Below are 12,967 nucleotides of genomic sequence, written 5' to 3'. Positions count from 1 at the left end.
TTAATTGTTTAATGCTCACAGTCACAGCAACATGTTTTTAGTGTGATTGGCTATTTGTTTTATATGATTTATCAACGTGATCATCAATAGCTAATCTGAGCACCAGAACCCAGCTCACGTGTCCTTTTATGCTGTCCATTGAAATGCAGGTATGCGAGTTTTGTACACCAGTTTATTTATGTTTAATGTTTCACATTGCTCCACATGATGCCTTGACTACAAAGTCTTCCATGTTTCTACACTTCTTCCTCTGTGTCTCAGTTTCGGGAATATCCAAGATCATTGCACAGGGCCTTGGTCTTGTCATAGACCTCATGTGCTTTCTCGTTACTTCGGAAACTTTTCAGTGTGTTCTCAACTGCTGTTTTGTAATCTACTGCCTGCACCAAGTCAATTGTTTCTTTCTGCAGGTATTTGTGCAGGCCCTGAGTGGTTGAGAGCAGTGTCTGGAACAGGACAGCATGTAGATGGTACTGCATTTTCAAAGCTTGCTTTCCAGTCCCTTTGCTAGAGGGGCTGAAAGGCTCCCTAAAGTCTTGATCAAAGCAGGGAGGTTTTTGACATGCCCAGCGAACAAGTTGTTTGTCCCCTACCTCTAGCTGTTTCTGAAATGTTTGCAATCTCTGATGGTGGACAAGAGATGTGGAGAAGAAAGAGTAGAGACACTCCAGTAGATCAACGCAGGTATGTGAGTTTTGTACACCAGTTTGTATAAGTTTAATGTTTCACATTGCTTGTGAAAAATATACTACCACTATACGATCACTGATGTTTTGTTGTTGACTGGACACTTATTTTATAAAAGAGATAGCATGAGAGGATCTCTTAAGCAATGCAGCTCACGTGTCCTTTTTATATGCTGTCCATTGAAATGCAGGAAAGTAATCAGCTCTGAGTGATCTGTTGACGAGGGGACACTACACCGGAGTTACATAAGCAGAGATAAAGTGCTATTTTGGGGGGAACTCACCTCCTCTGGGGTCCCCCAGGAAGACTTTTTTTAAATACTGAAGTTAAAAGCATCAATCTTGTGCACTTTGAGAGCAACATTAAGAGATATGGATACATCTCTCAACACCCATATGTCAAAAAGAAATCAAAAGAATCAGAAACGGGTTTATTATTTAAAAACACTTCATTTTCCAATTAAATCATAAACTATGTCAAATTATTAGAAGTTGTTAGTAATCAGATTAAACAGAAAAAGGGATGGAAGGAGGAAATAATAATCCCTCATCTCTTGCTGTTTGTGGTTGAAATGATCTCTTTTGCTGGCCAAACATGCTGGATGGAAAGCAGTGATGTCTCACTTGCCTTGGCCCTGTATCTGCAGTCCCTAAATCAGTCATGTTACTCATTGACTCTTGTCTGTTCTGGTGTTCCTGTTCATTGTTGTCTCCATTGTCGTTCTTGTCTGTTGTATCTCCTTCTTGTGTGTCCCTTTCTCCTGTTCTCCTTTCTTCATCCTCTACTCTGTTTGACTCATCTGTGATGACTGTGTAGGTAAACACAAACAAGTATGTATCAGTTTCCAGCTCTATCAAATAAATGAATTTCAAGATACACAAATTTGTCTTCATTCAAATGAGTGTCACCACACTGTCACAAAATGTAATACTAACCAATTGAAAATAGTTACATTTACATCTCTTGTAGATATCACTGTTAGAGTAGTTATCTGCCAATAGGACATAATCATTCCTATACAAATGCAGTTTGAGTAATTCACTTAATATATTTACTTAAAACTTTAATATAGTCATTTTCACTTAATACTCTAATATAGTCATCTTTCTGCTTTCAACACTAAGGAAAGCTGTACAATTTGACATGATAATGAGAAAAAAGGCCTCCGACAATGCAGATCATTTTTTGATCATATCAATTTTAAGATGCGGGTCAAGGCTTAATATTTGGGAGCATAGTGTCCCTTGCTCCCTTTTAGGAGCCCCACTGGATTGGCTTTGATCTGAAATATTTGTATAAAAAGCTTGTTAGCTGGCTGTCCATCTCATAATGTTCACATAGAAACTAGCTGTCAATAGGAAATATAAATCAGAAGAATTATATTTTCATGCAAAATCTGTCACAAAAAGAGGTTGCACATTTAAATGCAGGTGTTGTTATGGCAACGTCAGTGGCCAGAAAGCCACATTTACTGCTGCAAATACGTTCAAACATGCTGCTGTCGACACGTAAAGCAGTGGCAACTATGCCACCATTTCAGCTGACTTTTTCTCAGAAATACTGTCACATAACATCCATATATATATTTCAGTGCTAGGTTGATGCTTAGCAGAGCTAACTATGAAACACTTTAATTGACAGGACTCAGGAATCAGGATCAACTGTGTAAGGTAGCTTCTAGCTCCATGTCGAACACAGACAGTAAGTCAACATTTCCCAGAGAGCTTTCTTTGAAATCACCAAGTAACGCTAAAAAACACAACATTTAGATTGTATGACAAAGTGTTTATTTAATATATCTGGCTAGCTATATCTACTTGCTAACGGTTTAGCTTACCCGCGCGATTCAAATAACGTCAACGTAGCTATAATGTATGCTTTGCTTACATGTTCGCATAACTTGTAAGTTTACTGACAGGTACATACCTTGTTCACCTGAATCAGGTGGTGGCTCTGGGGTTGTTGTGTGAGCCACCATTTGAGAATTGCCGTCTTTTTTATTAAAGAAATGTCTAATGTCCATCTTCAGAATCTCCGCGTCCGGGGCTGACAGTTTAAAGTTTAAACATTGTCACAGAGGAGAGGTCAGCCAATAAAACACGTTTATTTCCATGCAACTCTCTGATTGGTCTGGTGGCGTCGTCTTGCCTCTGTGTTGCATTCACTGAACATGGGAAATTACATTTCTGCCGTCCGTCCTATAGGTAAAGTAGGTTAATGTATTATATTATTGAGGGAGAATTTGTCCGGGGCTAAAGAAAAAACATCCGGGGCTAAAGCCCCGGATGCCTACCCCAGGCGACGCCCCTGCGGTACTACATTTATGGCGCGTTTCCACTGCAGCGGGGTAGCCCCGTTTAAGCGTCCCTAATGGCGCGTTTCCACTGCAGCGGGGTAGCCCCGTTTAAGCGTACCTAAGCGTCCTCGCTTTGGCCTTGGGCTGCCTCGCTGGCCGGCCCAGGCCGTGGCGCATTTCCATTACAGTTTAGGACCTGGGGTAGTAACGCAGTGTAGGCGGGGCGATCGGCTTTGTTTTTGTTCACATTTCGAGTTGTTCCGTCGAGCTCCCGCTGGATGTTATCATCCCCAATGAGATGTAGGAACGTCGTCACCTCCTCGGTCGACCACGGTGTGCTTTTCTTATTAGACGTAGCCATTTTTGTAGCTCATCCGTTTACAAAATGCTGTTTATAAAAATGCTGCAAGCTTGCTTCTAAATATATATGCGACGCTAGGGATGAACTCGCGCGCGATCTTGTGACGATTCTCTCTGACCAATCAGCAGTCGAGAGTGTTGACGTCACTAGTTCAGCCCTGGCCCTGGTCTGAGGGAACCACGATTTTATGAGGCCGGAAAAAGAGGGGAAAAGTACCCGCTGGCCGGTACTAGGCTATATGGAAAAAAAACCGGCCTGGCCGCTTGAGGACGGTTAAGGACGCTTAAACGGGGCTACCCGCTGCAGTGGAAACGCGCCATTATTTTGTACCTTTAGTTACTTTCAAGATTTGGATTAATAATGTGAAATATAAACAACACTAAAATAAGACTTTATTTGTACCATGAGTGACATTCACAAGCTACCCTACACGCAGCCCAAAATATATAATTTTCACTCCGAGTGGGAGGATGATTATTTTTGTATCTATTCCAATTCAAAGTCCATCTGTCTCTCATCTGCAATGCGAGCGTGGCTTTATCGAAGAAGGGTTATTTAGGAGCACAAACGCTACGAGACGGAATTCCCTCCTAATTCTGCCCTACGCTCCCAAAAGTGGAGGGGCCTGAAAGGACAGCTAAATGCACAGCAGTCCATTTTCACCAGGCCCAACAACAAGAGCAAGGCTGCTACCATAGCATCTTATCGTGTCAGTCACGTTCTTGCGAAACACAAGTCTTTCAAAGACGGCGAAGTTGTGAAAGAAGCATTCCTGGAGGCTGCCGATGAGCTTTTTGGGGACAGGTTTTTGATATAATAAAAACTCAAGTTAGATACCGTTATTAATCAGCTGTAAGTTTTAGTTTGTTTGAACTTATTCATTAAAATTATTGTACATAATGGTATAAGAATGCAAACATTAAGATCTGTTCTGTTTTAATTGATTATAGTCTATTATCAATTCAGGTTAAGAAACTAGTGTTGCTTGCATCCTATTTTAAAAGGCATTTATTTTTATATTCTACTAAAATGCAACAAAAAAATTGTTTGATTCTATTAATTTTGTCTTTTTTATTGCACTTTGGCAGCAGATTCCTGTGTAGCTTCAGATCTGAGTTGTCTTATTAGTAAGCCGAATGTATACTTTTGTAGCAACACTATTTTTATATAATGGCAAAGAAAGGGTTCAGAGTATTTTCTTTTTTCCCTGTGTCATATGTGGCAGCACTGTTCAATGTTTCTTGAAAACATTACCCACTGTAGTATGTGACGTGTGAATAAACTCCAACTCTGTATCAACAACACTGTTGTGTAGCTTCAGTTAAATACTTGTATGTGTGTAGATTAGAAAGAGGTAAGATAAAGGATCTGCAGTATTTTATGAAGTATTCATCGTACAAAGGTCCGTTTTATACAAGTAGAAGTGTGTATTTACCTGGTAGTAGGCTGTCAGTAATGGCTTCGCCTCTCTATTTGGACTGGTAGATCTCGGCAGACTGGCAACTTTAAAAGTAGCTCTCGGTTCAAAAAAGGTTGGGCACCCCTGCCCTACAGTATCAGAATCAGAAACGGGTAGGTTCACATATAGGAGTTTGACTAGGTGTCGTGGTGCATGGTGGTGCGTGGTGCATGCATACAAACTATATATAGGCTACAAACTATATACAAAGTCATTAAAACTATCTGCACCTTTACCAGCTTTGACTCATATAAACATATCATTTATAGTATTCTAAAATGGTCCAATTTGCTAAATAAGTACTTTCGGTACAAGGGTCATTCCAGAATTGGAGGACATTTCATGTCCCCCATATAAACATTTCTAATAATCCATGCCCGAAAAGCTAAAACATGCACGTGTTGTGTTAAACATACTTGTCTTGAGACAAAATGTATATAAAGTTGTAGAAAAAGTGGTTTCAAAATATTATTTAAATTATCTCGAACATCCCCTAAAATGGCATTTTTCTCTTGTCCCCGCTTCTTGGTGACTAATTTGCATGTCAAATTTAACATTTAAAATAGGGATTTTATTTACTTTTTTTGGTATTATTCTATTGATATAGTCTCTTGTAATGGTAAAATGAATTTGTTAAATCATAAACATATTTTAAATAACAGTAATTTTGCACAGAAGGTGTGTCCCTCAACATGCGTTCAACCCTGTTACCCAAACCTTTTTAGATTGGCACAGGAAGTGAACAAACTGTAAGTCAGATGACACAGTGGAAAGGACATCAGCAAGCCATGTGCTAGTGCCATGGGTAGACCACAACTAAGTCCTCTCTTTTATTTTTCATATTTGTACAATCTTTTCAGTCTTAAAGGAGTGTGGCACTCTCACCCACTCAACCCTGTTACTGATATTATCACAATAAAGCATATTCATTTCAAAGTTATCTTTCTTTCATTACATAGGCTATCCAAGTTTGTCCTTGCCTTGAAAGTAGCATTACATGCTACATCTAGCAATAATTCCTGAGGTTAAAGCTCAAATTAGCATTGATTTTCAACCCTGTTACTTTCAACCCTGTTACTATAATTAGAGTAACAGGGGTAATTCTTCATTGGAAAATATACATTTGATGCCTTAGCTGGGCAAATCACTTTTTTGGATGGTTTATTATCTATTTTTCCTAAATACATTTCTTTTAAAAAGTAAAATAAAAGGTTCATTTTTCTAAAATGTTGGTGTCTAAATTGTCCTCCAATTCTAGAATGACCCACAAGTATATTTGGATGCTAATACTTTTCTACTTTTACATCTGTTTGCTGTAAAAGTATTCCAATTACTTGTAGACTATTATGCACTATTTCTACTATATTCTATTTTATTTACTTGCACTATTTTATCTGCTTTATTGTGTTGCACTGTTGGAGGAGCCTATGACCTAAGATTTTCATTGTCATAACTACACTGTAGCTATGTACGAATGACAATAAAAGCCTTGCACCTTGAAAGCAGTACTTTTACCTGTAAGATAGTATTCCTACACTCTGGCACTTCTACTTGTACTAAAGTACAATATCTGAGTACTTCTCGTACCTCTGCCAGTCCAAAACCCACCAAAAGAAACAAACCCCTTGACTTTACCTATTTGTGTCATGACCAAGCGGAACAATCGAACATCCGAGTGTGTGTTTCAACCCGGACATATTTTAAGCGGCCCCGGCTTGTTGAACAGCTGATTACAGTTTCCTCCATTCGTAAATCGAGTCCACTGTTGTGCAGCAAGTGTACAGACTGATAAAGAGGTCTCCATCTTTACCGCACACGGGGGCAGTTCATCAGAAAGATGTCCGCCTCGGTAACACGCTGCCCGGGCTGCGGCTCCTCCAACATCGTGGACGATGACCTGTACTGCCAGGCCCAGCGGGTGTGCGTGGACTGCGGCTCCGTGGTGTCCGAGGGGGTGCTGACCGAAGACTGGACCGGACACACAGGTATCAACGGAGAGCTCACACAAACACTTAAGCCTAGTGATATGGTACACCGTTTGTCCATTGTGTTTCTCTGAGGTGTTGCTCACAGTAGGACTCGAGAGCACTTCACATGTACAACACTTTTATGGATCACAATTTCACTCCAAAATGCCTGCAAAAAAAGGGTCATACAACTGCTGTGAAGTTAGTTTTAGGTTGACCTCCTGACTCCAATCAATGGATACGCCTCATTTTATTGGATGTTAGTCCAACTTTAATTTTATTTGAATATATTTTCAGAAAAAATCAGCAGTTGTCTATTTGAAAATACTTTATTTCTATATCATGTGCTTCGTATTGCTACACTGGACACATAGGACACACCTCTTTTTTAGGGTATTTTAATGTTTACTTTACTTTTTGCTGTTTTTCTTTCTGTTTTATATGCATATTGGTAATTCAGCTATTCATGTACTGAAACGTTTTCAAGCTCTTAAAAGATGACCTGTGTATTTAGAAATTGATATTGACATTGATAAAGGGCCCTCTAGACAAATGTAATTTTGCAGAAGCCAGATTAATGCAGATTATTCTCTTGTCTAGATGTTGGTGTCCTGTTGTCTGATAGCTAGTTTGTGCTTTTTAAATTCCTGTGTATTATAGCATTGTCGATTAGCTAACTAGCATTTATAATGTTTGTAATCAGTTGTTGTTTGTCCCTTTAACTTTAATTATGTGAATGAATGAAACATGTTATTGCATCCTTTTGTCTTAGATTTATCCAATTCCTAGTTTACCATTATATAAATGGAATGATTATCTTCGTCCAGTGATTCAGGGAAGAAGTTTAGCTGCCTGTTGGATTTGGAGGACAGAACACTTTGGTCTATAAAATCATCAGAAAATAGTAAAGTGACCACACCAGCTTTTAAAGTCAAAGGTGATGTCAATGCATATCTTGTCAGTCAAAAATATTTCGTTTAATTTGATATAAAACAATAGAAAATATATTTGAAAGGCTGGAAAAAGTCTGACATGAATCAATAAATCTGACATGTTTGCATAAACATTTACTTTAAGAATCAACTGTGAAAGAAGTTGACGATTTAATATTTTGGTCGACTACCCACTAGCGTTAGACACCAGCACTTGTGATTTGTGCATGTGACATTGTTATATCTTCACTTTTTCAAACTTCATATGCCTTTGCCATTACAGAGATCAGCTACAGCCGAACCACAGCGGTGGCCAGAAAGCCGTGTTTGAACCTGATCAAAGGTGAGACCTTCTCTCCACGGGAGCATTTGCTTGTTAGAGATATTGATATAGCTCCTCTGTACAGGTGCTCCTGCTGCTCTCACATGCACGTATATATCTTTGTAACACCTACAGGTCTGCAGCGTGTTAAAGCCATTTGTCGGATCCTCAGAGTTAACAACGAGATCGAGAAGCATTCGCAGACCTATTACACCCAAGCCTATCAGCATGAAGCTTTCATCAGAGTGAGCCTCCAGAAGAAAGAGGTTCTTGCTGGATGCTGCGTGCTTGTGAGCTGCAGACTGCTCAATTGGCCCATTACCATGGGAACCATCAGCTGTCTGCTGGACGCCGACCCGGTGGTGGTGGGAGCGGTTTACCAAGAGATGATCAAGATCCTCAACATCAAGGCTCCGGTCTTCATCATCAATGATGTGATGGAGGCCCACAGCCAGGAGTAAGTGAAGGAGAGTGTGATCAGAAGGGTTTGAGGGTCATCTAGTCAAAACATTATAGTTAAATCAGCCTTATTTGTTTTACTCTGACATTTAATTTTCTCTAATCCTGGTGTACAAAGAGGCCCTGCATGAGATATATGTAGATCTGATGGGAGGGGGTTGGTAGGTGTTATTGTCTTGGGAGTTGTCCTACCATGTGATAGGTAGTTGATTTTTAAGGGCATATCATCTAATTGGGTGAAGGCTACCATGCAATCTACAAATATAGAATTAACACATATCATTGGTGATTTTAAGCAACTTTGCTTTTATTGAACTGCATATGCTATGGATGTATCATGACACCGTTGAGGCTTTATAAAACGGTCAGGTGTAGATTGTAGGCTATAAATATTCATGCACAGTCACACATGTACACCGATAAAGTTTTTAGATGGTTGATTATTTGTAATTCAAATAATTGATTTTATAGATTGAAAGCAGCACTGAAATGATGTCAAGCAAACTGGAAATAGAAGGTCTTTTTTTAAGAGCATCTTCCGTCACAACACTAATGGACTCTCTTATTAAAAATAAAGTGCAGGTTAAAGTCTTTTCACAACTAATGGCTGCTTTAAAGACTGGCAGCAAAGGTTAAGTGTGGGATGGTGCTGCAAATCTAATACATTTCACATATTGTGCGATTGGTTGAGCAGATATCGTGGACTTGTGTCTTCTCTACAGCTGGTTTTACAAATGGTAGATATTGGGATGTAACTTGGCTTGAACATTTTAGTCAGAAGATTCATTCAGTCATAATCCCTCTATCACCCAGGCCTAAAATAAATTGAGCTTTTTTCCTTTAGACACATTTATTTGGCTTTCATTTAATTAGTATTAATATTGGTTAGTGTTTTTAAGAAAAAGTGCTCTTCACAACACATGTGTTTCTAAAAACCTTCTATAGTTCTATAGTTAATGAAAACCTTTTTTCTGCCAGGTATAAAATCAGCTCACTTCACGTTCCTGAAGAGCTGGCAGAGAACTCGAGGGACTTGACGAAGCGTGCCGTGGCCCTGGTAGAGCTGGCAGCAGACACCTGGATCGTGACTGGCCGCCACCCCACCCCCATCATGATGGCCTCAATCTATCTGTCGTGGCAGTCCTTGAAACCCAACAAGCACCGCTTGAAACTCACTCTGGACAAGTTCTGTCAGATGGCCAAAGTGAATAAGCTGAAGCCTGCTATGAAGAGGATCGCTGAGATGAAGGAGGTGCTCTGCAAGCTGGGGAGGGAGATTCCTTGGGTCAGGGAGGAGGTGACGCCAGACAATGTTATGCAGCAGGTGGAGGATATTTTAAATTACAGGTTCGCTCTGCTGAGGAGGGCTCTGAGAACACATGAGGAAACTCTGCAGGCAGAAAGTGAGGCCAGTGGTGAGGACTCTCTACCTGAGGAGGCTGCTTCCTCACAAGTATCCGAGCATGGAGAGCAGAATTCAAATGCTCCCACTGCAGAAGAATATGAACTGAATGCTAAAAGTGCCCAGAGACCCAGAGATGGAAATGATGATCCACACACAGAGCCTGAGGGGAACACTGGAGGAGGAGAGAGCCAGGCTCCAGCACCAAACTGGGGGAAGCGAGTGCTGTTTGCCCCCCCGTGTGTGGTGCATCCGAAGAGGAGGAGAGTGGAGCGGCCCGAGTGCAAAGATGTGACTGGGGATGAAGAAATCTCAGACAGTGAAATCGACTCGTACATCCGCACTCCTCGGGAAGCGCGGGAGTTTGCTCAGACGCAGAAGATGTTGTCTGAGAGTGAGAAAACATAACCAGACTGTTCGAATAAGGATTCAGGTATTTTCCTTTCCCTTTAGTTTCGGTTCATGATAAGGGATGCTACAACCAATTTTATGTAGTTTTCTACAGTAACGGATTGTGTCTGTTTTTGCTTTTGTTGATGGTGCACTTTCAAATAAAGTTATGTTGAAGTGGTTAAAAAAAATATGATTTCGGACAGTTTATGTGCAATCAATGGAAAAAGCAGTGTGAAAGGTCCCATGACATGGCCATTTCTACTGATGATAATTGCATTGTTGAGGTCTACTAGAATAGATGTACATTGTTCAATGTTCCAAACTCACATTGGTTTTCTCATACAGCATCTCTGTATAGTATGTGTATTCACTCTCTGTCCTACACGCCTTGTTGGAGCTCCTGCCCCCCCTTCCCTATGAGCACACTGTGCTGATTGGTCGGCTTGCCCACTCTGTTCTGATGAGTCCACCACAGTTACAGCTGAACATCAGTGTTTGTGTTACAATGGCGTTAGCAACCAGAAAATGACACCAGTAATGACAAACAGATGAGAATGCTGCGTGGGGTCTGGGCGCTGTGTTGGTGGGACGTTGCGGGGCTCGCTGCTCCGCCCTTTGAGGCTCGAGGAGCGGACAGTGTGAGCTGGGTTACTGGTGTAATTTCCTGGTTGCTGCGTGGGGTCTGCGAGACACCGAGACACCGGAGCCTGAGCACACACACACTCACAGCCTGGCTATGTGCGGAGATCTGCGGAGCCGCGGCTGAGAAAGTGTGTGTGTGTCCGTGGATTGGTCCATTTGGACCTGGGTATTGTTACGTCACTATACTCGAAGAAAAAGATAAATCTCCAACGAGGCGTTCTGGGGCAGCATAGACAGGTCTTTTCTATGTTAGAGTTTTACTCACTACAGGGTGTACTTTGAGGGTTTGTGACTGCAGACCGTTTACATGCATAAAAACCTTCATAACACACAAGGGGACGGGTAATAACCGGAAAAGCATGACATGGTACCTTTAAGAGCTCTTTGACAAACTGGGAAATGCTTCTCTTTTTCTTAAGAATAAGTTGAATTTTTTTAGTTTTGCAAACCATCCTCATCAAATTGCCTGATATGAAAGTATTTCTCAACTAGGATGTCTGTAGAATCCCTTCTTTTCTTTAAATGTTACCCTTACATTTTGGAATCTAACCGTAAAGAGAGCACAATTACTCATCGCTGAATCTATTGATTTATCTGCTTCAGTTTCAGGGTCCTGTGTATTGCTTGTTGGCTCAGTGTCACACTGACATGGTTAACTGGGACACTTGAGCCATCATTAATGTTATTAGTAAAACGTACCATTCCTGACTAATCAGGTCCACTTGTAAAAAGGTCTATTATACTGATTCAAATTAAGCAGATTGAATATCTACTTAGCAATGAGTCATTTCATAACGCATTAAAACATATCAAAGATACTTCTTCTCCATTACGGATTCGCAAGAAATGCCAGCATGACCGTGTGAATAATACCTGTGAATGATTGCGCTGTGAAAGCCATCTTTTCAGAGTAATAACCTCCTTTCATTTCAAGAGTATGTGATGAAATTGACAAATCCTTCAAAGGAAAAGCGCAACTATGACATGCTAGATTCATTTCAGCCCCTGAGAATTTTTGAATATATGATCCAGGATACTAGATACTGATTCAGTGCTACCCTCTACAATGTTAAAAAGCAGCCTCTACGTAAAGAGCACGGAATAAAACATGCAGCTGACATTCAGGAAATACTCACCTTGTGTTCTACAGGCCTTATTTTATGATCAAATATTCTAATTTGATGAACAGGAACAGAATTGGACTCTTTTCACAGGCTCAATCAAATTAACAATATTCATCTGCAGGAAATGAACGTCATTGTTGGCAAGCACCTCGCCTGCTAAAACAATCAATAAATTCTCACTTTGTTTCAATGTCCTAAACTCGTCTAGTGGATATGCATAAAACACTTCTGTCCTCCCCGTTATTTAATTAGTAAATTCAGCCTTGAAACCACACTGAACAAGTCCGATATAATTAAAAGTACTCATGCGGTCACATTGATCGAAGAAGAGAGGTCATTATACATCTGTATTTTTATTCCACAGTGTATTGTTAGTACAGGATGATTTTCTTTGCATGTCACAAATCATTTACATAATTTACACCATGATGTGGTCGACAGTACAGTACATACAGTGTGCACTCAACACTTAAATCACTTCATAGAGCAAATGTTGATGGGAGAAGAGCAAACATAAAGGCACATGTGTTTTACATCCGCACCGCTGTAGATGAGGTTTAATCATTTTAGTGACAGTAGCACTTAAAAACTAGTCGACTTTGTTGAGTTATCACTGCTGCAAAGATAAATCTGTCCCGTCTGTTTTCAGGAAGAGACAGATGTCAAAAGAGAGAATACAGAAGAAGTGACATGACAGCTGTTACATCAACTAAATAATGGAAGTGGAAATCAGTCTTGCACATATTAGATACAATCTCAAGAAGCAATAGAAAGGAGGCAGGTAACACAGACACAAGCAACAGAGACGTTTTACAGCCGTTCTACAATGCTTTCTGAAATAATGAGCTCAATTATAATGTTAGGGAGCCTACTCATCAACCACAGGCTTAAAGAAAATTAAAGCCCAGGGGTGCAGGTTAATA

The 12,967-nt window shown here is 40.3% G+C and overlaps 1 protein-coding gene across 1 annotated transcript; it reads left to right on the top strand.

Moving 5' to 3' along the window:
• The first annotated feature begins 6,518 nt into the window (after positions 1–6,518).
• Positions 6,519–10,466, top strand: brf2 (BRF2 RNA polymerase III transcription initiation factor subunit). The gene is made up of 4 exons (XM_034234135.1): positions 6,519–6,788; positions 7,986–8,045; positions 8,160–8,481; positions 9,462–10,466. Exons 1-4 carry the CDS (start codon positions 6,641–6,643, stop codon positions 10,291–10,293), a joined length of 1,362 nt encoding a protein of 453 aa, XP_034090026.1. The 5' UTR covers positions 6,519–6,640; the 3' UTR covers positions 10,294–10,466.
• The last annotated feature ends 2,501 nt before the right edge of the window (positions 10,467–12,967 follow it).

The sequence above is a fragment of the Gymnodraco acuticeps genome, unplaced genomic scaffold (genome assembly GCF_902827175.1).
Source record: "Gymnodraco acuticeps unplaced genomic scaffold, fGymAcu1.1, whole genome shotgun sequence".
Lineage (NCBI taxonomy): Eukaryota > Metazoa > Chordata > Actinopteri > Perciformes > Bathydraconidae > Gymnodraco > Gymnodraco acuticeps.
The sequence above is the reverse complement of the archived record's forward strand: the minus strand, read 5'-3'. Positions and strand labels throughout refer to the sequence as shown.